This window comes from Nycticebus coucang, chromosome 10 (genome assembly GCF_027406575.1).
Source record: "Nycticebus coucang isolate mNycCou1 chromosome 10, mNycCou1.pri, whole genome shotgun sequence".
Classification (NCBI taxonomy): Eukaryota; Metazoa; Chordata; class Mammalia; order Primates; family Lorisidae; genus Nycticebus; species Nycticebus coucang.
Window position 1 is genome coordinate 117,749,382 of NC_069789.1, and position 27,101 is coordinate 117,776,482.

Genomic DNA, 27,101 nt, shown 5'->3' on the forward strand with positions numbered 1-27,101 from the left:
TTCAAGCGATCGTCCTCCCGAAAAGCTGGGACTAACGACGTGTGCCACCATGCCCGGCTAATTTTCCTGTTTTTTAGTAGAGACTCAAGGGATCCTATCCCCCTCGGCCATCCCAAAGAATCTCGTTTTCTTTTTTTTTTTTTTTTTTGTAGAGACAGAGTCTCACTTTATGGCCCTCGGTAGAGTGCCGTGGCCTCACACAGCTTACAGCAACCTCCAACTCCTGGGCTTAAGCGATTCTCTTGGCTCAGCCTCCCAAGTAGCTGGGACTACAGGCGCACGCAGCAACACCCAGCTATTTTTTGGTTGCAGTTTGGCCGGGGCCGGGTTTGAACCCGCCACCCTCGGTATACGGGGCCGGCGCCTTACCGACTGAGCCACAGGCGCCGCCCAGAATCTCGTTTTCTTAAAAGAGAAATAATCAGAACTATTAGTGGCAGATTCCGCACAAGACACGTTCCAATCTCAGCACGTTAGTCTTCTCAATGTTCAATCCCAGAATATTAACGATCGAAGAATTTAGGAATGTCGAAGTTGGAAGCACAGAGCATTATATTTGAGGGATGTTAGAAACATATTCTATTAGGACCCTAGAAGCGCTGACCGTGAATCTTTCATCTTGGACAAAATGCTTCACTGTGCCTCAGTTTCCTCGTTTGTATAATAAGGATGATAAAGGTACAGCTGCCCCACAGATTATTCTGAAGATTAAACCAAGATAATAAATGCAAAGCGCTGAAGGCTGTGTCGGGCATCTCAGTGTTAGCTATTGTTACCTCTTCGCCCCCTGAGACTCCATCTTAGAATCAACTTATCTTTGCTATTTACAAATAAGGAAGAAAACTCAGAGGCTCTTGGGTCCTGGCAACCATCCAAAGGGATGCAGGGCCTCAGAAAGGCCATTCTTAACTCACAAAGGAAAAAAGCACATGAGGGAAAGTGCCACACAGGTGGCACAGCGGAACTCAGCTGGATCCTGGAAATGACAAGCGCCAGAGAGATTTGGGCGCCTACCGCTTCAGGCAGGGTTTTCGACAAGCCTGCCGGGCATCTCAGTGTCCGCCAGAGGGCGCGGGGAGCCGCGAAACCGGGCTGGCGTGGGCGGGAAGAGCGCAAAGCCAGCGTGGCCCGGGCGCCTGGGTTGCTCCCTTGGGTGTGTGCGCGGGACGAGGCGCCGGTCCGCAGCATCACCTCCTCCCAGCTAGGAGCCCGCTTGTCTCTGGTGTTACGTGTCAGGGGTTGTGTACCCAGGTTGTATGAGTGCAGGATGAGGGGCAGGGCGGGGCGTGGGGAGGGGACCATGTGCTCAAGCTCACACTCACACCCCCCTCCTTCCCTATGCTTGGTTCCCAGGCCCCCGCGGTGGGAGGGGGGAGGGAGGGATGTCCCGGAGGGAGGGCCCCAGAGTAACTTTTCTTCGGAAAATATGCCGGCTGGCCCCTAGCCCGGGCCTGAGTCACCAGGCTCTGCTGCGTTGAGTCACGGACTCCACCCGGCCCTGAGAGCTCGGAGGGGACCTCCCCCCCACCCTAAGTCCTGGGCTAGGCTTCTCCTTCCCTGGTCCTGGGGGGAGAGGAGTTGATTCCTGACCCAAAAAAGCCTGACTGCGACACAGAAGCAGCCTTGGCTTTATTCGCTCTGTGGGGACTGTTCTGTTCACAGGCCTCTCCCAGGCATGGGGTGGGTCGGTGGTGGACGTGGGAATCCCAGGGAGAGGTATTGTCTCCACCCTTCTGCTCTTCCCCATCTTTTCCATGAGGTCCCCTGCCAGGGGGCAGTGAAGGCAGGAAAAGGCATGGGGCATCCCTTTAGGGATGGGGTGGGGGCTATAGCACCAAGAAAACCCCCTCCCCCATGACATCCCTGGAAAGGGGTCTAAAATAAAGCCCTGGGGCCTTCACATCTGGCAGAGGCTCCACTTAAATACGGACTGATGGCTGGTGGAGAGGACCACCAGCTGGGGGGGTGGGGGGTGGGCAGGCTGGGTGCTTCAATCCAGACACTTGGCCCCTTCAGTCCAAACAAGTGGCCCAGGACAGAAACACCTCCAAGCAGACTCAATCCTGGAGGAGCAAGGATGGAATAAGGTGGAAGAAGGGACTCTTGTGCCTGCTATGGGATCCCTAGCAGGGAAATGGGTGTGACCAGAATTGGGCTTTCCCGGAGGTGGGGTCTGAAGAGGGGTCCATTTGAGGAAGTAGGAGGTTGTGTCCCCCTTCTGAGCCCCCAGTGGTCCCAAGACCTGAGGATGTGATGGAGTTGGGCAGGAGGAAGTGGGGCAAGGGGACCTGCCCAGGATCAGCGTGTGTATGACTTTGTCCGTGCCCTCTACTGAGAATGTCCGCTCCACGATGGCACAACCATATCAGTTTTGTTCTCTGCTGCATCCCCAGTGCTCAGAACAGGGCTAGGCACATAGTAGGTGCTTAATAAATATCTGAGGACATGATGGATGGATGCGTGTGTGTATCAGTGTTGGCATGATGTGCCTGAGAGGTCAGAGGTGCGAAGCTTTGCCCCTCCTTTGTCCCCCACTAAACGCTTCAATTGGAGTGTGGCGGTAGCAGGAAGGGAAACCCCTGTCCTTACAGCTGGGTAGGGTGAGCGGGTAGGGTGTGCGTGAGCCAGGGCAGAGACATGCATGTAGCTGAGGGAGCCACAGAGGGGCCAGTGGGAGGAAATGCCCTCGATGGGGGTGGCTCACTCTGCAGAGCCCTTGTGGCGCCGCTTGGAGGGTGGCACAAGGCGACGGGGCAAGTTGGCAGGCAGCCCGTGGCCCTCAAGCTTGGCCTCAATGAGATGGCTGGCCAGAGCAAACTCCTCATCATCCAGCATGCCATCACGGTCAACGTCGCTCAGCTTCCAGATGCGCCCCAGCACTGAGTTGGGGAGCTTGGTACCCACCATCCAGGTCTTGGCCTTGGAGCCACTCAGCTTGCCATCAGCGGGCGCCAGGTTGTAGAAGATCTCGTCGTATTTGGACTTGTCCTTAGTCACCACCCACTCGATTTCGTCATCCGAGCCCTCCTCACCATCCTCCAGGGCCTCGTCGGGACCTCGCTCCACAAATGGGCCCATGTGGGTACCCTCGAAAGCACCCCCCTGCACACCCGCCTCGGTGCTCTCTAGCTCCTCCTGCCGCAGGAGGGGCATGAGCTTGGCGATGTCGTGTGTCAACATCTCATCCAGCGACTCCAGCAGCTTCGGCTTCAATGAATGAAACTTGGTGAAGTCGTGCGCCATCAGCATCTCCTGTGGTGGGGAGGGGGTGGAGACACCAAGAAGTCAGGGGTGCCGTCCTTGAGGCCCTCAGGCTGCAGGATGGCAGCTCTTTACCTACAGATGCAGAAATATTTGAATCTCTGAACAACCTGTATCATTTGGGCACCAACCACTCAGAAGACATTTAGGCAAAGCAGACTCGGAGGCCCTCCCCTGGGCCGCAGAATTTCTCGAGGGTAGGAAGGTCAGGGCCCTCTGATGACTCAGAGCAGCAGCTCTTTGCCAGCCAATAGAGAAAGATGTCTATATTTTAGCATCAGGTACAGCTTTCCCCTGCCCACACCTTCCACCTCACCCCAGCGCCTAGCCATTTTTCAGATTAAGAAAATTCATTTCTGGGTGGCGCCTGTGGCTCACTCGGTAAGGCGCCGGCCCCATATACCGAGGGTGGCGGGTTCAAACCCGGCCCCGGCCAAAACTGCAACCAAAAAATAGCCAGGCATTGTGGCGGGCGCCTGTAGTCCCAGCTACTCGGGAGGCTGAGGCAAGAGAATCGCTTAAGCCCAGGAGTTGGAGGTTGCTGTGAGCTGTGTGATGCCACGGCACTCTACCGAGGGCCATAAAGTGAGACTCTGCCTCTACAAAAAAAAAAGAAAATTCATTTCTAGCCGGGCGTTGTGGGGGGCGCCTGTAGTCCCAGCTACTCGGGAGGCTGAGGCAGGAGAATCGCTTAAGCCCAGGAGTTGGAGGTTGCTGTGAGCTGTGTCAGGCCACAGCACTCTACCGAGGGCCATAAAGTGAGACTCTATCTCTACAAAAAAAAAAAAAAATTCATTTCCGCAGGTTTCAGAAGAGGAACAAGAATCCATGACTGGAGTACAGGCAGATCTTCTAAAAGTATAAAAAGGGATTTTGTGACCACAGCAAGCTCGCAACTTAAAAAGGTGCTTTGGATGCTGATGGAAGATTAGACAGTGTCTTTGAATGTTAATAAATATCTGCAAATTAAAAAAAAAGAAAATTCATTTCCTGCTGGTGTTTCCAAACCACAAAGAGCACCGAGTGTCTGGCTGCCGTGTTAGGAGGTTATGCTTGGGAATGTCAGATCATTAGAGAATCCTAGGGTTACCCCCATCCCTGCCCCAACCAAGAAGTCATTTTGTGCTAGAGCAGCTATCAGAGTGGGTTGATGGCCAAACTGCTTCTGATATGGGCAACTCTGGGTCCCTTGTGCCAGGAGAGTCCCTGCAAGGGTGGCTTAATTTCACAGCTCCATGTGAATTTCCACTGCAGAGGCAGAGAGGCCATACCAGCTAGGGCGCGGGGCTCCCAGCTTCTACCCCAGCTCTGCCGTTAGGAGCTGTATGTCCTGAAGCAGGTGACTTCATCTCTCTGGGCCTTAGTTTCCACACTGGTAAAACAGGGGTGATAACCTTAGCACTCCTCTCATCTAAGGAACAGGGAAGCCCAAGCATTCATCTAGATCAGGCGTCCTCAAACTTTTTAAACAGGGGGCCAATTCACTGTCCCGCAGACCATCGGAGGGCCGAACTATAGTTTAAAAAAAAAAACAACTATGAACAAATTCCTATGCACACTGTACATATCCTATTTTGAAGTAAAAAACAAAACGGGAACAAATACAATTCACACCGCTTCATGTGGCCCGCACGCAGTTTGAGGACGCCTGATCTAAATAAAGTGCTCAATAAATGTCAGCGTAGTTAGCAGCTGCGATTCACCTAGCCCAGAAGTTCACAGCCAGTGTTAACGATGTTCCCCCAGGGGACTCTTGGCAATAGCCAAAGACATTTTTGATTCTCATGACTCAAGGGTGTTACTGCCACCCAGTAGGTAGAAGCCAGGGATGCTGCCAAACACCCCCAAATGCCAGGACAGTGCCCTCAAACCAAGGATTACAGACCTCAGGTGTCAGCACTACTGAGGTTGGGACTAGGTGCCAGGCTGTGCTGGGGGGTTGGAGTTAACTGATTCAGCACCCACGACAATACCTTATTGCTAATATAATTAATGCTCATTTTCCAACTGAAGAAACGGGCTCAGTAAAGCCATGACTTGTCCAACCTCACAGAGGCAGTAAGTGACTAAGGTGAAATTCACTCTACCAAAATCCCTCAGAGTCTGGGCTGAAAATATAGTTCAGATTTAAAAGTCACGTGCTGGCTGGGCAGGGTGGCTCATACCTAGTAATTCTAGCAAATCTGGGAGGCCGATGTGGGTGGATTGCTTGAACTCAGGAGTTCCAGCAAGACCCCATCTCTATTAAAAATGGACAAACTAGCTGTGCCCGATGGTTGGTGCCTGTAGTCCCAGCTCCTCAAGAGGCTGAGGCAAGCAGATCACTTGAGCCCAAGAGTTTGAGGTTGCTGTGAGCTATGATGCCACACTCTACCCAGGGTGACAGATTGAGACTGCCAAAAAAAAGAGTCGTGGGCTTTGGGCTGGGCACAGGGGCGCATATCTGTAGTCCAGGTCACTCAGGAAGGAGAGGTAGAGGACCACTTGTGGCCAAGAGTTGGAGGCTGCAGTGAGCTGTGGCCGCACTTGTGAACAGCCACTGCACTCCAGCCTGGGCAGCATAGTGAGACCTCATTCTAAGCAAATAAAAGTCACAGGCTGTAAATATCACCTTAACTCAAGAACAGAGGTCCAGCGTGGTGGTGGGGGGAGACTGGTCTCTGCCTGGACCTGTCCCCTCACTCATTTGGTCAGTCCTGCCCCTCTGACCTCTAGTGGCACTGTGTCTACTCTGTGCCACCACACTCAGATCCAGCTCTTTCTTTTCTTTTCTTTTCTTTTCTTTTCTTTTCTTTCTTTCTTTCTTTCTTTTCTTTTCTTTTCTTTTTCTTTCCTTCCTTCCTTCCTTCCTTCCTTCCTTCCTTCCTTCCTTCCTCCCTCCCTCCCTCCCTCCCTCCCTCTCTCTCTCTCTCTCTTCCTTTCCTTTCTTTCTTTCTCTCTCTCTCTTTCCTTCCTTCCTTCTTCTTTCCTTCTTCTTTCCTTCTTTCCTTCCTTCCTTCCTTCCTTTCCTTCCTTCTTTCCTTCCTTCCTTCCTCCCTCCCTTCCTTCCTTCCTTTCTTTCTTTCAAAAACAGTCTCACTCTGGGCCCTGGGTAGAGGCTGTGGCATCATAGCTCACAGCAACCTCAATCTACTGGACTTGACTGATCATCCTGCTCAGCCTCTCAAGTAGCAGAGACCACAGGCACCCATCACACCATTCAGCTGATTTTTCTATTTTTAGTAGAGATGGGGGTCTTGCTCTTGCTCAGGCTAGTCTCGAACTCCTGAGCTCAAACAATCCACCTTCCTCAGCCTCCCAGAGTCCTGGAATTACAGGCGGGAGCCATACTGCCTGCGCTGTTTCGGGTTTTTTCCTTCAGTCCCACATAAAACCATGCTCCTGAGGAACCATATGCAGGAAGTGCTTTCCATAATCTGCCATCCACCTTAGAGCTCACAGGAGTCTTCCTTCCCATCCCCACCCCTACTCCCTCCTGGGCAACCACCCACCTGCATCTTCTGGCAGTCAGGAAAATCCCCAGGAGATATGTGGTGCTCCAGCTGAATTTTAGCAAAGATGACGGGCAGTTTGAGGATCAGCTGTTTCTTCTTATTCTCCTTCCCGAACACAGAAGGCATCTCCTTCTTCAGGTAGCTGATGATGTAGGCATGAACCTGGGGGAGAAGAGGTCTCACCTGAGTCCCCTGGGGAGCTGGTTAAAACCCAGGGTGCCATGCACATCCCCAGAGTTTCTGATACACTTATCTGGGGTTGGGCTCGAGCGTTTGAACTTCTAACAAGTTCATAACTGTTGCTGCAAGTGGCAGGGCCACACTGTGCACCCCACCTCCTCACATGATGGGCCTCAACTGAGGCTCCTCCCATCTTCTAAGTGATCCCACCCCCTCCCAGTTTGAAACACCCCTCAAGCCACCCACTCCCAAATCTACACCCACTCCTCTCCTTGGAGTCCAAGACTCAGAGCTAATTGCCTCATCCATGTTCCTAGATATCTCCATGTCATGACCCCCTAAGTGGAATTTGGGCCCAGTCTCCAGAGCTGTGACACCCTCAGCTGGGCCCACCTCCAGAATCAGCACCCCTAGTCCTGCCTTCCCAGTTGAGGCCAGGAATCTGGAACTTATTCCTGCCTAGATTATTCTCTGTCCTCACTGGCCACATCCAACCTATCAATAAGCCCTTTTATTTTTGCCTCTTAAATCTCTGTCCTACTTCATTTTTCACCACCCCAGTGGCCACCACATTCATCCAGCCATCATCATCGCTTGCCTGGAGATACTCAAATGTCCCGATAGTGTCTCCTCTTGTCCAGACAGCCCTTCCTCCACTCAGCAGCAGCCCAAGCTAGGATTTTCAGGGATCAACGCCAAGCTCTGAGATGCTGCCGAGGCAGATGGATTGCCTGAGCTCACAGGTTCAATACCAGCCTTAGCAAGAGCAAGAACCCTGTCTCTAAAACAGCCAGACGTTGTGGGAGGTGCCTGTAGTCCCAGCTACTTGGGAGTCTGAGGCAAAAGGATCACTTAAACCCAAGAGTTTGAGACTGCTGTGAGCTATGACCCCACAGCACTCTATGAAGGGTGACCAAGTGAGACTCTGTCTCAAAAAAAAAAAAAACCTCCCAGTTTGCTTATCTAAGTTCAAAATTCCTACCATACCAACACAACCCTACAGCACCAATTCTCAAGATGTGGTCCAGGGAACCTCAGGGGTTCTCATGCTCGAAACGATTTTTATAATGACAACAATAGTAAGACTTGTTTGCCTTTTTCACTCTCATTTCTTCCCAAGCAGACAGACGGGAGTCTTTAAGAGGCAACAAGACCTGTGATACCACAATAGGCAAATAAAAAGACAGATATCAGAATCCAGAAGAAGCCAGACATTAAAGAGTTTTGCAGAAATGTAAAACAGATCCACTTCCCTTGCTTTTTTTTGAGGGGGGGGGAATTTGGAAAATTGTTAATTTTCATAAAATGTTATTTAGGTTAATAGGCAATAAGTTTATGACTGTTATTTATAAATTATCTTATACTATTATTACCATCTGTTCATTATAAATGAACATCAATAATTTGTTGATAACATTTATCATAAATCATTATATATTAATAATTATTGTTGATTAATATTATGATATTAAATAAATATGAAATGTTTTTAACTTTTAATACAATAAATATGCACATTTATTATTTAATCCATTTACATGCAAGCTCGTTAGAGTCTTCAATTGTTGTTTGTTTGTTTTTTTTTGAGACACAAACTCACTCTGTTGCCCTGGGTAGAGTGCTGTTGTGTCATAGCTCACAGCAACCTCAAACTCCTCTTGCCTCAGCCTCCTGAATAGATGGGACTACAGGTGTGCACCACTATGCCTAGCTATTTTTTCTATTTTTAATAGAGACAGGGTCTCTCTCTTGCTCAGGCTGATCTCGAACTCCTGAGCTCAAGCAATCCACCCAACCCACCCTGGCCTCCCAGAGTGCTAGGATTACAGGCATGGAACAATGAAACCAGCTAGTCTTCAATAATTTTTTGAGACAGAGTCTCACTTTGTTGCCCTTAGTAGGGTACCGGGGTGTCACAGCTCATAGCAACCTCTAGCTCTCTCAAGCGATTCTCTTGCCTCAGCCTCCTAAGTAACTGGGACTACAGGCACCCGCCACAACACCTGGCTATTTTACAGATGAAGTCTCACTCTGGCTCAGGCTGGTCTCGAACCTGTGAGCTCAGGCGATCCATCCACCTCAGCCTGCCAGAGTGCTAGGATTACGGGCATGTGCCACCATGCCCGGCCGTCATCGATAATTTTTAAGAGTATAAAGGGAGTAGGGAGTACTCCCAACTGTACTCCCAACTGCTTGGAGGCTAAGGTGTAAAGATCACCTGAGCCCATGAGTTTGAGACCAGCCCGGGCAGTACAGTGAGACCCTATCTCAAAAACAAACAAACAAACAAAAGGAAAAGGGGGTCTTGAGACCAAAAGGTTTGAATACTGCTGCTCTACACAGTCTGGCTTCTGCAGAATCATCCAACATCATCCCTCCCTATTCTACCTTCACTCACTAGGGCAGCTTCCTTACTCGCCCACCTTGCTTGCCCGGCACGCCAGTCTTCATCCCACCCCTGGATCTTTGCACACACCCCTTGCTTTGCCTGGAACTCTGCCCCAGTCTCCCCACAGTTGGCCCACTCAGCGTCCAAGAGTGTCATAGAAACTATCCTATGAGGACAAAGTGCCCCACACACCACCATCAGATTATTTTTAACTTTCACGTTTATTATTTTGTTCACAATTATTCTAACTCATCATTATTTTATTGTCAGTTTACTTATTCTGTCTCTCTCCATAGAAATATGAGCTCCATGAAGGCTAGGACCTTGTCTGTCCCCAATATCCAACAAAATGGGCAAGCAGCCAAGAAATGTTTCTGAAATAAACTAATGAACTTGGGAATTTTTGAGCCACAATCTCATAAGTTACTGAAAAAATAAACTAGGAGGGCAGAATAATTATTGGTATGTCTGTTTTTTGTAGGAAAACTCAACAATTAAATATACGTGCTTATATAAAAACAGAATATATCCAGAAAGAGATCCAAGAAACGACTTATGGGGGTTCCCTCTAGGGAAGAGAACCTTAGGGCTGGGGTGCCCACGGGTGGGAAAGAGCATGTCTGACACAGAATGAATGCTTTACCCTGAGATGGTCCTAAATGTTCAATAGAAAAGACTTGCTAAAAAAATTATTTTAGGCTCAGCGCTTATAGCTCAGCAGCCAGGGCGCCAGCCAGATACACTGGAGCAGGCAGGTCAGAACACGTCCCGGGCCTGCCAAACAACAATGACAACTACAACAAAAAAATAGCCGGGCGTTGTGGTGGGCGCCTATAGTCTCAGCTATTTGGGAGGCTGAGATAAGAGAATTGCTTACGCCCAAGAGTTTAAGGTTGCTGTGAGCTATGATGTCACAGCACTCTACCGAGGGCAACATAATGAGACTCTGTCTCAAAAAAAACAAAATTATTTTAGGGGCTGGGCATAAAAGCTAGACTCCTGTCTCTACTAAAAATGGAAAAACTAGTCAGGCGTTGTGGCAGATGCCTTTAGTCCCAGCTACTTGGGAGGCTGAGGCAAGAAGATCACTTGAGCCCAAGAGTTTGAGGTTGCTGAGAGTTAGGGTGATGCCACAGCTCTCTATCCACGGTGACAGAGAGAGACTGTCTCCAAAAACAAAAAAGAAAAAAAATTATTTTAAAGAGTCATAGGTTTAGAATGTTAATGCTAGTGGCCTCTGGCTGGTTCTGAATTCTTATCTCCTTCCACCCCTCAGTAGCCTGTCTCCTCCAGCCCTAGGCTCCTTGTTCAAGTGCATCACACATGTTGCTGCCTCAGGGCCTTTGCACTTGCTGTTCCCTTTGCATTGAACACTTTCCCACCAGATCTCCACACAGCTCTTCCCTGCCTCTCCTTTAGATCTCACTAAAATAGTCCCTCACCAGCCTCCCTTTGCTCTGCTTCATTTTCCTTCACAACCATTAATTTAATATCTGCTTCCCCAATAAAAAGTAATTCAAGCAGAGGAGCTTATCTGGTTTTGTGCCCTGCAGCATCCTCAGGGCCTAGAAGAGTATCAGAGCACGTTGTGAGAGCTCAGTGACTGTTGAATGAATGTCATTGGGCCACCTCAGAAAATTTTAGTCTGAAGGTTTAGGGCATCTGGGCCTCTTTAGAATCGGACCTTCCAGCCGGGTGCGGAGGCTCAAGCCTGTAATCCTAGCACTCTGGGAGGCTGAGGCAGGTGGATCACTTGAGTTTATGAGTTCGAAACCGGCTTGAGCAACAGCGAGATCCCATCTCTAAAAAATAGCAGATGCCTGTAGTCCCAGCCATTTGGGAGGCTGAGGCAAGAGGATCTCTTGAGTACAAGAGTTTGAGGTTGCTGTGAGGTATGACGCCACGGCACTCTACCAGGGGCAAGAAGGTGAGACTATGTCTCAAAATAAATAAATTAATTAATTAATTAAATAAAAATAAAAAATAGAATGGGACCTTCCCATGATCTTGGCCTTGTCTATCATAGCAACATGGAACTGCCCCTCTGGAAGTTATCACTTCAAGCAGAAGGGCAGAGTCAGAGGACATATCTATACCCTACATCATACAGATGGGGAAACCGAGGCCCAGAGGGATAGGGGTTAATGAGAATCCAGAAAGGCCCTGTACCGTTGGAGAACAAGAAGGGAGGTAAGCAGTGTGGCAGAAACATACGTGAGGTATGGGGAGGTATGACAAGAGGCAGGTGAAGGGCAGTGAGACTTGGTCACAGGGGACCCTGAATGTCATTCTCCCTTGTTCTGAGCGGCACTGGGGAGCCAGGGATGAATCTGCAGGAAGAGGGCGAAGGCGGGGCCTACAGGGCCAATCAGGGCAGGGGTGTGGTCAACCTGGTGGGTGGGGCCTGCAAGCAAGCCAATGGGGTAAAGGGACAGGGCCTAAAAGAGGCTTCATAGGGACCCCAGGAGAGAGAAGAGAGGAGGGAGGCTGGAGGGCGCTGATGGCTTTTCCAGAGAGGAAGCAGGAGAAGGTGCCAGGAAGAGATAAGGTGGGAGGGCCGGGGCGCGGGTCCCGGACTCCGGGGTTTGTCTGCGTTTCCGGAGCCGCCCCCCGCCTGGCGGGGGCACCAGGTGTCTGGCCCGGTCCCTCCCCTTTGTCCCGCAGCCCTGGGCTCTAGCTACTGTGGAGGAACGAAGCAGGGGGGACCCAGAAATGACCGGGAGGAAGACAGCGAAAGGAGAGAGAGAAGGAGGGAGAGGAGAGATAGAGAGAAATAGAGGAGGAGACACAGAGAAAGGAGAGAGAGAAGAAAAGGGAGTTAGAGAAAGAATAAGAGCCAGGGAAGGAAAGAAATAGAGAAAGGTAGTAAGGAGGGTAATTTGCGGGGGGGGTTCTCGTTCTCAAACACACACGAATGGGGAGGCGGGGCAGACACTCCTGAGCCTGCCTTGGCGAAGGAGAGAAAGGTGAATTCCACAGGTTCCAGGAGCAGCAGCCACAGTCCAGTCCACCCTGGGCAGCTCCCTCCCAAGAAGCATTCCTGGGGTGGGGGTGGGGGCTCTGACTCACTCCCTCTCCTCTGCTCCTCAAACCAATGCCTCAGGCTCCTCCACCCCCCAGAACCTTCTTGGCTTCTCAGCCTGCCCAGCTTCCTGCCCCACCTCCACCCTGGCAGCCTCCCCTGTGAATGTTCCATTCAGCCTCCCAAATCACTCTTAAACCAGTGCTCTTGTTTTCCTCTCCTGCCTCAAGTCCCACCCTGATCCAAGCGCCTCCTAGCACCACTGTCCTCTCCCTGGTCTCCAGCCCCTAGTCTCACGCACCTTGAATCTACCCTCCAGAAGGTAGATTTGAGTCTATTCCTGTCCTTCCCCTATGCTGACTCCTTCCATGGCTCCCCTTGCCCTGGAGACAAAACACAATCCTAGCCTCAAATTGAGTTACTTGCACTGTCTACCCTGGGTTCAACACTGACATTTTTCCTCAGGTGCCCTCTCCTTCAAGAAGCCCTCCATGACTCCCTATCCTCTACTTGGTCCCGGGCCTAACCAACATAGGTCATTATCATCTGGGGGTGAGTCTGTCTTCTCCCCAGGAGCCCCAGCAGGGCAAGGCCAGAATTGCCTTGGTCATTGCTGTGTCCCCAGCACCACCCAACAAAGAGCCGGGAACAGAGACGATTTTGTTAAATGTGAGTGTTTGTTTAATGTCATTCATTCAATAAATATTTACCGAGCACTCAATTCTGTTCCAGGCACTGAGAAAACAGCAATGAAAAAATTCAACAATCCCTCATTCTGTAGAACTTAAAATACAACTTAAGGAGGCAGACGGTAAATGCAGAAACCCCATGAATGGGTAACATCAGGCCAGGCAGCCATGATGCTATAAAGACAACTATAACAGAGTAAAGGATAAAGTGGGACTCACATGGGGGAAGTGACAGTCACAAAAAGGAAGGCAGGGTTGGCATTCCTGACAAGGGGACATTTGAGTAGAGGCTCAGCAGAAGTGAGAAGTGAGCCTTGTGGATAGCCAGCTGAGAGGGGCAAGGAGTGGGAAGAGGTTTCCAAGAGGAGGGAACAGCAAGTGCAAAGGCCCTGAGGTAGAATGGAGGTGGTCAGGGTGAAGTGCCCCGAATGATGGGAAGGGAATGGGAGGTGTGGACAGGTAAAGGAGTGGAGGAAGGAGACAACTTGTGGGCCACTGTGAGGACTTTTGCTCAGTGGCACTGGAGTCCTAAAGTACCCAAGGCATAATACAACCTGATGGTGGTAGGTGATGAGGGAAAGAATCCTAAGACAGAGGAGGCAGGGAGACACCAAGTAAACAGAAGCGCAAGGGCAGAGGAATGCATCGCCCTGAAGCAGGCCCTCCCACCTGGAAGAGAACTAATCTGGAAGGTAAATCCGGGCCGCAGTACAGCTTACCCGCACCAGCCTCGCCCTCTTCACCAGGTCATTGAGCTTGCGCAGGGCGGCGTGGCGGGGCAGGCCCTGGATGTCCCGGAAGAGGTCCTGCTCCTCCAGCTCAAAGAGGCGCCTGTTGTCCGGCACAAGGAGGGGCTGAGACCAGAAGGAGCCAATGTAGACTCGCAAAACCTCGGGTGTGCCCACCACCTTGCCCAGCGCCCACATGAGCGCCCCGTAGACCCGCATCAGCTGCTGCGTCTCCACCATGTCGGCCTTGTTCAGCACCACGCGGATCTTGTCCTCGTTGCCCCGCAGGGCATTGATGGCCTCGGAGAACTCGTCAGAGATCTCCAGCTTGTGCGCATCGAAGAGTAAGATGATGAGGTCCACGCGCTCCGCAAACCAGCGCAGCACGGCTGGGAAGTCGTAGCCTGGGGACGTGGGGGTAAGAGAGGCACCAGGGGCAGAAGTCAGACCCCACCCCCCTTCATTCCATCACCTGCGTTCCTTTGGACTGTACAGATGCTCAGGTTGTTAACTATTCAAATCCCCTAAAGGCGAAATGGCCGAGATCCCAAGTGTGTCACACTGCTCTGACTCCCTGGCACACAGAATTTGCCCCTCACTCTGGCTTCAGCCCCTCAAGCCATCTGGCTACAGGGGACAACACCCTCTCCACTTTTCATTCACTCATTGGACAGACATTAGTGGTGAGCATCCTTATGGGTGAAATAATGGAGTGTTTCCTATGAGACTTCCCTCCCTCAAACCTCCAAGGGCCTCTGTCACCCCAACTTCTCCCCTGGAACTGTCAGATCTCTCCCAAATCCAACACGGTCATGCTGGATAGCTATCTCCTTGCCGTGAGCAGATATTAAATAGTTTGAATTTATTTAATGATATTTACCAAGAAGAGTTATATGTGTGCCAGGCTCTGTCCTGGGAGCTGGAGATACCACAGAGAACACACAGACAAGGTTCTTGCCCTCTGGTACCCATCCCAGCAATTGGCTCCTGTGTCCCTTCGTTCATTCCTTTCACCATTCATTTCCTCATTCATCCACCTACCCATTTTTGCCTTTGCTTGTTCACTCATTCATTCAACAAGGGACACTTGCATGGACAGAGTAGAGTAATTGAGACCGCCTGCCTTAGCAGTCAAGAAGACCTACACGGGCGGCACCTGTGGCTCAAAGGGGTAGGACACCGGCCCCATATGCCGGAGGTGGCGGTTTGAAACCCAGCCCCGGCCAGAAACTGCAAAAAAAAAAAAAAAGAAGACCTACACTGTGGCCCAGTGGTTGTAGCTCAGTGGGTAGGACGGTGGCCACATTCACCGAGGCTGGCGTATGCTAAACAACATATGGGCCTGCTAAACAACAACACTGCAACCAAAAAATAGCAGGGGGTTGCGGAGGGTGCCTGTAGTCCCAGCTACTTGGGAGGCTGAGGCAAGAGAATCGCTTAAGCCCTAGAGTTTGAGGTTGCTGTGAGCTGTGACACCATGGGACTCTGTCTCAAAAAAAAAAAGACCTACACTGCAATCCCTGCAGTGGCCTCATCAGCTGTGTGGCCTTAGGCAAGTAGCTTAACCTCTCTGAACTTGCTTCCTCTTCTGGAAAATGGAAATTATAATAGAACCTATCTCATAGGACTGCTGTGCTGTGAATATTAAAAGAATATAAATGAGCTAATATATATCAAGAACTTAAAATAATGCCTGGCATTGAACCATACACCTAAAAAGGGTGAGCTTTGTGGTATGTAAATTATACCTCAACAAAACAGAGTTTTTCTTGTTTTTTTTTTTTGTTGTTTTTTGAGACAGAGCCTCAAGCTATCACCCTGGGTAGAGTGCTGTGGCATCACAGCTCATAGCAACCTCGAACTCTTGGGCTTAAGTGATTCTCTTGCCTCAGCCTCCCAAGTAGCTGGGACTACAGGCGCCCGCCACAATGCCCAGCTATTTTTTGGTTGTAGTTGTCATGGTTGTTTGGCGGGCCCCGGGCTGGATTCAAACCTGCCAGCTCTGGTGTATGTGGCTGGTGCCTCAACCGCTAGAGCTACAGGCGCTGAGCCTATTTTGTTTTTTTTTAAACAAACACCTGGGAGCTCTCAACAAGTATTAGTCATAGTGCATGGCAGACACTAGGCAGGATAGTCATTCAAGACTGTCCCCTGCATTGCCTGATCTGTGGTGGAGGCTGAGTAGCCCCAGCCCTATCCTTACAGGCTCACAGCCCACCGGGGACACAGACCAGTCCCTCAAGTGGCCTGGCTGCGAAGGGTTACCCAGGGAGCTGTGGGAGCCCAGAAGGGGTGTCTGACCCAGCCTGAGCAATCAGAGAAGGCTTCCCAGAGGAAAGAACATTGGGGGCCAGGGGTCATCATTGTGTTACCCCATGTCACATCGTCCAGGATGGAACTAATCTTTAGAACCCCAGAAGACAGACACTTTTATGACCCTATTTTTCAGATGAGGAAACTGAGGCACAGAAAGGTTAAAAAACTTACTCAAGACACACAGGGGGAAAGAGGTGACAGAGCAGGGACGCCATGCTCCATTGGGGAGCTGGTGCTCAGGCCCATCCTGCCTGGGAGGGAGCAGGCTCCTTGCTGGGGCTGCTGGGGATGGGGTGGGGGCATTGTTTGGGGGGAGGAAGGTCCAAGTCACTGGAGGGACAGCAGTCGGAGGCCTCCTTGCTCCCCAAAGTCTACACAAACACACACTCTGGCCTGGATTTGGAAAGTGTGTCTCATGGGGCAGGGAGGGGAGGTGAGAGGGAGGTTGAGTCAGCATAGGAATAAGAGACGTGGCAGAGAAACCCTGAGTGCACATAAGAAAAATAAGCATCGTTAGCTCTTATGTAGCACCTACTGTGCACCACATATTGTTCTAAGCGTTCTGCATGTTGTAACTAATTTAATCCTTATAGTAACCTGGGAGGCTAATATTAGTCCCATTTTACAGGTGAGAAAACTCAGGCACAGAGTGGTTAAGTGGCTTGCCTGCCCCAGGTCCCATCATTTAAAAGTAGCAGAGGACTGTGCTCTACTAAAGTCACACACACATGTGTTCATAGTTCTTCACACCGAGGCAGCCATACCTCTACACCAAGGCACACGTATGAGTACACAAAAAGACACATACAGCCACATCTAGCAGCACACATCTGGATACAACCCCGGCCAAGCACTACAAGACACAGGCTCTCAGACAGTTTATTCACAATCTGGGACCTGCATAGCTATTCGAGGCTGCACAATCACAAAGACACCATGAGATCCACACACAATCACAGTCACCAGCACGCACACACAGCACAGAGGCACACTTGCACATGCACCACCCTACAGGGACACACTCAGACTCACATAACCTTCAGGCTCTCCCAGACTCCAAGGCCCCCACATAGACATAAGCACACACAGAGTCACACAAAAGATACACTCCTGCACATACACGCTCACATCAGGGGCTGGAGATGCTGTCAGATGCAGTCACACTCAAAATCCCCTCAATCCTATCCTGCCCAATATTGCCACACACAGGTACAACCACACACACACACTATATCTGGGGCATCTCACACACAATGTCAGACTCATCCCCACAATTATATACCTTCCCAGACACACACCACATTACCCACACAGTTAGACAAAAGATATCCTTAGACACTGACACACACACACACATTTCACAATACAAGGTAGAGACACAATCAGTTGCACACAACCCCATGAAGTCCCTCTCAGTCCTACGATACAGTTCTTCACAGTCACATCCAGCCACAATTACAGGCACAAACAGACTTACACACACAAAGTCTCACATGCATAGACATACACACAATTCCACCAGGTCACACAGCCTCAGAGCCATGACCACGATTACACACATCCACCAATTCGTGCAGTCACACGCAAACACGTGGAGCCATCCACACCCAGCCATCCACTCACAACTTTCTCAGATATACACAGAGTGACACACACAGACACATCCACACCGAGAATAGGCCCTTTCCTCCTCTTCCTCTACCCTCAAGGCCAGGGTCCTAGACACCCACAGCCTTTGGATCCCCCCTCCTGGCACCCTTGCCCTGGCTTGGGGACCTGCTCCTTCTGGAAACCCCAGACTGAACCCCTGGGGTGGGAGCCCCAGGAATTCCTCCCGCTTCAGGCTGGCAGTGCAGCCTCCCAATCACTTCTGCAGCTGCCTCCTGCCTTTCTCCCATGGGGCCGCTGGACAACAGCCAAGGACACATAACCCTGGGCGCTCCTGCCCCGCCCCAGTCCCAGCCTCCCCACCAGTGCCTCCCAGTCCCCTCTGCCCCAAAATGCAGCCGCCTTTGCCCCAATTTCTGGCATCCAAGACCATGGGGGTGGAGGACAGAGATGTGGGGAGGAAATGGGGGGCGGAAGCATTGGTGCAGATTCTGAGCCCAGCTGGGTATGGGTGGGTGCGGCCAGCTCACCCAGAGGCCCCCCCTGGAATCCACCACCCCCCACCGCTGCCCCTGCACAGCTGTTTATAAATTCCAGGCCCTGCCTTGGCCTCTGCCCAGATTCCTCTCCCAGCCCCTTCTCAGCCCCATCTGCAACCCAGACTCAAAGCCAGGAGCTTGCATGGGCCCAGGGCCTCCCTGCCCAACTCTGCCTCATCCCTGGGTCTTGTGTCTCTCTGAATTGTGGCCTCGCCCTCCAAATCTCTGTCTCTTTTCATCTCTCTCTTTTCATCCTTACAACCAGCCCAGACATGCTGCTCCAGCCTGCTCCCACGTGCTCCCCCGCCTGCCTCCCCCACCCCTCAGTGAGTGCCAGCACCAAGCACTCATGGCCTTCCACTAGCTCCCTTCTGCTGCCCAGCCAGCTGGGTCACAGGCACAATTCCTAGCAGAGACCTGCCCCAGATCCAGAGGTCCAAGCCCCTAGTCCCTCCTCCCCCAGACCTAGGAGTCCAGGCCCAGCCCCTCCTCCCTCAGACCCAGGGTTTAGCCCCAGCCCCTTCTCCTTCAGAGCTGGGGTCCTGCCCCCCAGCCCCTTCCCCTCAGAGCCTCTTCTCCCCTAGACCCGGGAGTCCACCTCACTCACCTCGGCTCACTCTCTGTTTGGCACCAGATAGGATGCCTGGGGTGTCAATGATACTGATGCTCTCCAGGACCTGATTGGGGAGCTGAGCACACATGAACCTGGGGGCAGAGGGAAGGTCAGGGGTCAACCCAGGGAAGTGCAGAAGGACAGGTAATGTAAGAAGGGAAATCAGAACTACACAGCGGAGAACCAGATCCAGAGGAGAGGAGACTCTGGAAAGAGGAAGGGCAGATCAGGACAGAGAATTATTATATGTTTGTAAAAAATAATAGCTTATGTTCACTGAGCACCTACTTTGTGTTGGTACTAAGTCCTTATAACAACCCTATAGGCTGAGTGCAGTGGCTCAAACCTATAATCCTAACATTCTGGGAGGCTGAGGCAGGTGGATCATCTGAGCTCAGGAGTTCAAGACCAGCCTGCACAAGAGCCAGACCCCGTCTCTACTAAAAATAGAAAAACTATGTAGGTGTTGTGGTGGGTGCTGTAGTCCCAGTTACTTGGGAGGCTGAGGCAAGAGGATTGCTCAAGCCCAACAGTGTGAAGTTGCTGTGAGCTCATGGCACTCTACCCAGGGTGACAGAGTGAGACTCTGTCTCAAAAATAAATACACAAATGAATAAACAACCCAATAGAGTGGAGACTGTAGTTATCCCCATTTTCCAGACAAGGCTAAGAGAAGCACAAATAGGTTAAATCATTTGCCCAAGTCCACCCAGGTAGCCAGAAGCAGAGCCAGGATCTGAAGCCAGGCAGGTGGCTTCACTAGCTTAACTGCTCCACTAGAGAGGAGAGGAGAGCAGAGGCAGGAATGAGAAGAATCAGGTAGGTAGGGGTGTCCAATGTGCAGGTTTTGTAAGGACGTTTTATGCTTTTCTGTGGTATTAGATATAATGAAAAGTATGCACAGACTTTTCTTTTTTTTTGGCTAATCAGCTTTTGTTAGTGTTGGTGTATTTAATATATGACCTAAGACAACTCTTATTCTTTTTCTTTTCTTTTCTTTTTCTTTTTTTTTTGAGACACAGCCTCACTCTGTTGTCCTGGATACAGTACCATGGCATCATAGCTCACACCAACCTCGAACTATCCTGAGCTTGAGCAATCCTCTTGCCTCAGCCTCCCAAAGTAGCTGGGACTATAGATGCCTGCTACTATGCCTGGTTAGTCCCCCCCCCCACCATTTTTAGGGATTACCGGCGTGAGCAACCGCACTCACCTAACAATTCTTACACTTCCAATGTGTGACAGAGAAAAAATAAGGTTGGATACCCTGGCAGAGAGAAGGGAAATGGGGTTGAGAAGGAGAGAAACACAGTCAGGGATGGGACAGAGAGGGGGCTCTGGGATAGAAACATGTGCCTCTGGCTCATGGCTGCCACACCTGTTCAGGAAGGTGTTCCCAAAGGGGTTGAGCTTGCGGAAGGGCTTGTCCGGATCAACAACAAGGGCATTGCCGGGCACAGTGCCCTCAGTGTCACCATGCATAACAGCCACAAAGCAGTCGGTGGTGGGCTCTGGCCCCACGCGGGAGCCGGGCACCTCCTGCTCCAGCAGGTACTGGATAAAGCTGGTTTTGCCCGTGCTGTACTGGCCAGCCACGAGCACCATGGGCTTGCCATCAAAGTCGGCGTCCTCCAGGGCCGGCGAGTGGAAGGCCCCAAAGCGGTAGTGCTCCTCGAGGGGCAGCAGCTTTGTGCGGTACAGCTCCTTGAGGGCCGAGGTCACCGTGCGGATGGCCTCGGGCTGCTGGCCCCGGGCCCCACCCCGTTTCAGCCAGCTGAACATGGTGGCTACGTGCTGCCTGCTGGGCTCACAGGGAGAGATGCACAAGTGGAGAGCTGTCTGTGGGAAAAAGAAAGGGAATTGATGGTGGACTGCCTGGTGGAGGAGAAGGAAGGGGGGGCCAAAGGTAGAATGTCCTCCAGGTGGAGAGGAGGAGCAGAGAGCACCAATGGTGGTGGCAGAAGCAAGAGAAGAATTGTGGTGAACCAGCTACAGGAAGAGAAAGATTAATAGTGGTACGGGAGAAGGGGAATTGAGTGGAAGACCAACAGGGTGGACAAAAGGAAGGATGCAGAAACTGCCTGGAAGAAATGTGTTCCTTAATCTCTCATTTTCTTCTTCCCTTCTTCCATCATTTGACATATTTTCATTGAAATCATTCATTCCATTCTTCAGGAGCTGTAGACCCCCGGATGAGCCAGAGACCAGTCCTCACTCACCCAGAGTCCCAGTGAAAACCTGAGCGCCAAGCACTTAACGATGCCTGGGAAATACCAGACATCCAGAGGGGCCATGATAAAGCAACCACATGGTCAACAAGGCTCAGGGTAGGGCTGACTTCTGAGCTACTCCGTGAAATGCAGGAAAGGCAAGGGGATTTAGGCAGAGAGGATGGTGTGAGCAGCCAAAGCCTGCAGGTGAGGTCTTTGGGTGCTGGAAACTGTGAAATGTCTGGGTGGGTGGCTGGACACAGGAGCATGAGGAGGAGGGATGAGAAATGAATGGGGCTGAAGAGGTTGCCAGGGTGCACCCAAGTCATGAGCAGCTTTGGGCATTAACAAAAATAATCCAACATTTATGATCTGCATGCCAAACACTGTTTTAACTCATTTAATCTCATAAACTTGCAAAGTAGGTCTGTTATTATCTCCACTTTTCCTACAAGAAAATGGAGGCTCAGGAAAATAGCAATAACTTGCCCCAAATCACTTAGCTACAAAATGTTCAAGCTGGATCTTAAACTCAGGCAACCTGCCCTAAGAGCTTGTGTTCTTATTATAGGTCTAAGAAACTAAGTTAGTGAAGCAATAACCAACCCAGTGGCACTGTGCACCCCTAGCACCCAGACTGGGTTCTCTATAACCTTTTACTATCCTTTCATTCACTGTAGGATCTGTACTGATGTCCCCTCTTTCATTTCCAATAACGGTAACATATGTCTTTGCTCTTTAAAAAAAAGTCATGGACAGAGCTGGAAAAAAAAACCTCTTGATCAGCCTAAGTAGATGGTTATAATTTTATCCATCTTTTCAAAGGTCCAGCTTTCACTCTGATCAGTGTCTGCAGACACCATTCTATACTAAAAGAATCCAGGACTCTTTGGAGAAATGGCAGATTCCAGGGCTAGGGAAGGGAAGAATAAGTGAACCTGGATGGGATACTGGGGAAGTGCTCAAAGACTGACGGGCTGTGTCCCAGGGACCAACAGGCCCAGCTGGAAGGGGCTCCCACTGGCCAAAGACAGGATAATTTGAACATCAAAATAAGCCCAAATCATATGTGTTAACATCTGTAAAATCACAATGATACTCTTAAAAAGAGGGGAGAGATAAAGTAAAGGTAAGAGAGACAGGAGTGAGACCTGGGATATGGGCAGAGAGAGGAATCCCTGGGTAGTGTCCCAGGCAAACAGGGGTCTGGAGCGGAGTTGGGAAGGACTGGAGGAGACTGGAAAAGAGGGTAGCGCTGAGGATGGGGGTCACTGCCACAGACAGGGAGGGACTGGGGGAACACCGCAGGGAGGGGACGGTTACAGCCCGGGGGCGGGCAAGGACCGAGTTTTCGGCTAGCAGGGCAACACCTGGACCCCTGCAGGCTCGCGGGGTCCACGGAGCGGGTCGGGAACAGCTGCGGGCCAGGAGCACTCACCGACCGGGCGCGCTGGCGGCTGAGCGAGCGGGTGGGCTGGGCGGGGGTCCCGCAGGGATCCGAGGCGCCCACGGAGCGGCGTGTACTCGAGGTCGGGTCCGGAGCAGTCTCAGCCGGGTGGGGCTCGGGGCGGGGAGGATGGGAGGGAGCGGCTGGGGGGCGGATCGAGGCGCCCCCCCCAAATCAAGAGCCCGGCCTCTGGCGCCCCCTGGTGGGAACTGGTGAGGACGCCTCCGCGAGGCAGGCGGGAGGGAGGGCTTCCATTGGGTTCGAATTCGGCCTCCACCTCCGGCATTGGGCCCCTCCCCATCTCGATCTCCCTTCTTAACATGAATAACAACTGTTCCAGCAGCAGCAATAATAATAATAATAATAATTGTAAAACGTAAGTGAATTCATGAAACTCCTCTGCTCTCAACCCTCCCTGGCTCCCCTCTCTCTGAGTTAACAGCCACAGATTTCACCGTGGCCCACAAGGCCCAGCACGATCTGCCCACATCTCCCCATTTAGCCCTCTTCCCCTCCGGCCCCAGCCACGCTGGCCTTCTCTCTGTTCCTCGAAAATACCAGCAATCCTTCAACCCCAGGACCTCTGCACTTGCTGTCCCTCTGCACCTGTTCTGCTCCCGGCCTTCCGACCCAAGCAATACACATACCTCACTCCTTCCCCTCCCTCTGGCCTCTGCTCCAACATCACCTCCTTGGAGAAGCCCTCTCAGATCTCCCTGCCTGATCTAGGGTTCACCACCTAGCTGTGGCCCTGGGTAGAGTGCCGTAGCATCACAGCTCACAGCAATCTCCTACTCCTGGGCTCAAGCGATTCTCCTGCCTTTGCCTCCCAAGTAGCTGGGAAAACAGGCGCCTGCCACATTCCCGGCTATTTTTTGGTTGGAGCCGTCATTGTTGTTTGGCGGCCAGGCTGGATTCGAACCCGCCAGCTCAGGTGTATGTGGCTGGTGCTTTAGCCGCTTGAGCCACAGGCACCAAGCCACACCACCTAGCTCTTATTGCTGTTTTATTTTTCTCCACAGTCCTTACAACCACACAAGGCATTCTATATTTTTCTGCCTATTAGGTGACAGTCTCCCTCAGAAGAACACAAGCCCCGTCAGGGCAGGGATTTCCTGGTTCCCACTTCAGGGATTAAGTGGTTCCCTCTTGTGCCCTCAGCACCTACCAGGATGCCTGGCTTACCACAGGGCCAGTAAATATTTATGGAAAAAATCCCTAACATTGGTTGGCAGGGTGGCTCATGCCTGTAATCCTAGCACTCTGAGAGGCTGAGGCAGGAGGCTCATTTGAGCTCAGGAGTTCGAAACCAGCCTAAGCAAGAGAGAGACCTCGTCTCTACTAAAAACATAGAAAAATTAGGCAGGTATCATAGCAGGAGCCTGTATTCCCAGTTATTTGGGAGGATGAGGCAAGAGGATCATTTGAACCTAGAAGTTTGAGGTTGCTATGAGCTAGGCTGATGCCATAGCACTCTAGCCTGGGCAGAGTCAGACTCTGTCTCCAAATAAAATAAAATAAAAATAGAAAAACTAGCCAGGCATTGAGGCAGACATCTGTAGTCCCAACTACTTGGGAGACTGAGGCAGGAGGATCTCTTGAGCCCAGGAGTCTGAGGTTGCTGTGAGCTATGATGATGATGCCTCTCTTGACAGTACTCTACTCAAGGTGACAGAGTGAGACTGTCTCAAAAAAAAAAAAAAAAAAAAATCCCTGGCTAGGCACCTGGCGCCTGTAGCTCAAGCAGCTAAGGCGCCAGCCACATACATCAGAGCTGGCGGGTTCAAATCCAGCATGGGCCTGCCAAACAACGACAACTACCACCAACCAAAAAAAAAAAATAGCCGGGCGTTGTGGTGGGCGCCTGTAGTCCCACCTACTTGGGAGGCTAAGGCAAGAGAATCCCTTAAGCCCAGGAGTTGGAGGCTACTGTGAGCTGTGATGCCACTGCACTCTACCCAGGGTGAGAGCTTGAGGCTCTGTCTCAAAAAAAAATCCCTAACAATGACTGAGCTGTTCCTATTAGAGCAGACACCACTCTAAGCTCCTGGTACATATTATCTCAACAAATCATAATTTACCAAAGAACTAGGTACTGTTGTCCTCATTTTACAGATGAGACAGCTGAACCCAGAGCCTTGAATTCAGAAAACCCAGAGAGATTTTTCAGGGTTTACACTGCACCAGCCCATGTCAGGTACTTAAGAAATCAGTTCTTGGATTATACAGGTCTCTGAACCTCAGGGACTCAGAGCACACAAAAGCCTTAGGTCAAATCCTGCCCCTGATACTTGTGTGCTAGGGAAACCCAGGAAAGCAACTTTGCCTTTCTGCACCTCAGTTTCCCCATCTATAAAATGGGCCTTTATCTGTGCCCCACAAGAACACTTCCCTCGAGTCTTTGCTTGAATGGTGTCTCCTCAGAGAGCCCCCCTCTGATGCTCCCACTCAGCCTCCAACACGCCTGCCCTTGTTGCTACTTTATTTTCCTTCTTAGCACTTGTCACTATAGGACAGCTTACGTATGTTATTTACTTTTAACTTCCTCCAGAAGAATGTCAGCTTCCCAAGGGCAGCGATTTTTGTCTGTTTGGTTTACTGTTGTTGACCCAGTGCCTGGCACAAAGCAAAGACACATTCTTTTTTTTTTTTTTTTTTGGCCGGGGCTGGGTTTGAACCCACCACCTTTGGCATATGGGGCCGGTGCCCTACTCCTTGAGCCACAGGCGCTGCCCCAAAGACACATTCTTTTGTATTTATTCATTTATTTATTTTTGAGACAGAGTCTCTGTCACCAAGGCTAGAGTGCTATAGCATCACAGCTCACAGCAACCTCAAACTTAAGCTCAAGTGATTCTCTTACCTCAGACTCCCGAGTAGCTGGGACTACAGGCACCCACCACAATGCCCAGCTATTTTTTCTTTATTTAGTAGAGACAGGTCTTGCTCTTGCTCAGGTTGGTCTCTCTTGAAATCCTTGAGTTCAAGTGACACACGACCTCAGTCTCCCAGAGTGCTAGGATTGTGGGCATGAGCCACTGCACCTGGCCAAGAACCATTCTCTTTTTTAAAAATTTTATATAAAATATTTAATTAAAAAACTTTTTTTTTCAATAGAGTCTCAAGCTGTCACCCTGGGTAGAGTGCCATGGCGTCACAGTTCACAGCACCCTCAAACTCTTGGGCTTAAGCGATCCTCTTGCCTCAGCCTCCCAAGTAGCTGGGATTACAGGCACCCACCACAATGTCCGGCTATTATTATTTTTATTTTTTTTGTAGAGACAGAGTCTCACTGTACCGCCCTCTGGTAGGGTGCCGTGGCGTCACACTGCTCACAGCAACCTCTAACTCTTGGGCTTACGTGATTCTCCTGCCTCAGCCTCCCGAGCAGCTGGGACCACAGGCGCCCACCACAACGCCCGGCTATTTTTTTGTTGCAGTTTGGCCGGGGCTGGGTTTGAACCCGCCACCCTCGCCATATGGGGCCGGCGCCCTATTCACTGAGCCACAGGCACCGCCCATGTCCGGCTATTTTTTGGTTATGGTTGTCATTGTTGTTTGGCGGACCAGGGCTGGATTCAAACCCACCAGCTCCAGTGTATGTGGCTGGCACCTTAGCCGCTTGGGCTATAGGTGCTGAGCCTTAATTTAAAAACTTTTAATTTATTTTTTCTTGTAAGGAAATTATTATTCCAACTGGGTGGATCCCTGTTGTGTCCTCAGAGCCTACCAAGGTGCCTGACTCATTACAGGGGCTCAAACTCCTGGCCTCAAGCAATCTTCTTGCCTTTGCCTCAGCCTCCCAAAGTGCTGAGATTACCTTTTATGCTGCATTTAAATACATCATTCTAGGAAGGGGACTATGGAGTGAAAAAACACCTTGTCGACACCATCTTGCATCATTACATGCCATTTGAGCCCTGAATAACACTGGGGGACTGCCTGCTGTCTTGTCACGGGTCCCCCTGCTCTCTGAATTGGGGAGTCTCTAAGGTCCTGGGTTGTCATCAACTTTCCTGACGTCCTTGCAGCCACTGGTGCCACTTGCCCAAGGCACAATCTCATTTTTTCCCCCAGCTCCCTTCTTCCTCCTCTGTCAAAACTGAATGGAGAAATGCTTTTTTTTTTTTTTTTTTTATTCCTGGTACCACTACCACAATTTACAGGGCAACCTGATGTAATGAAAAGAAAAAGAGAAAAAGACAAAGCTACGACAGATAAAAGACCTCAGGAATGTACATCTAATTGACACTACATTGCATTAATCAATAGCTGCACTTTTTGCAAACTGTGGCTATGACAGTCCTGAACAAGTAGAGTTTCCTGTTTAAGCTGCAGTAACTTTTCTGACTACAGATCATCGTTCCTTCTGTGTGAAAGGAGAAATTCTGATATATGCTATAGCACAGAAGGACCTGGAAGATTATATGCCATGTGAAATAAGCCTCTCACAAAGGGATAAATACAACATGATGATTCCCCCTCATACAGGGTAGTCAAATTCATAGAGACAAAAAAGTAGAATGGCGGTTTCCAGAGGCTGGGGGAGGGAAGAATGGAGAGTTAGTATTTAATAGGTATAGAATTTCTCTTGGGGATCATGAG

The 27,101-nt window shown here is 50.7% G+C and overlaps 1 protein-coding gene across 1 annotated transcript; it reads right to left on the reverse strand.

The window, feature by feature from the left end:
- Positions 1-1,612: 1,612 nt before the first annotated feature.
- Positions 1,613-22,664, reverse strand: EHD2 (EH domain containing 2). The gene is made up of 6 exons (XM_053604728.1): positions 22,488-22,664; positions 20,218-20,678; positions 18,834-18,931; positions 13,755-14,167; positions 6,753-6,917; positions 1,613-3,252 (listed from the first exon to the last, which is right to left on the reverse strand). Exons 2-6 carry the CDS (start codon positions 20,619-20,621, stop codon positions 2,701-2,703), a joined length of 1,632 nt encoding a protein of 543 aa, XP_053460703.1. The 5' UTR covers positions 20,622-20,678; positions 22,488-22,664; the 3' UTR covers positions 1,613-2,700.
- Positions 22,665-27,101: the final 4,437 nt, after the last annotated feature.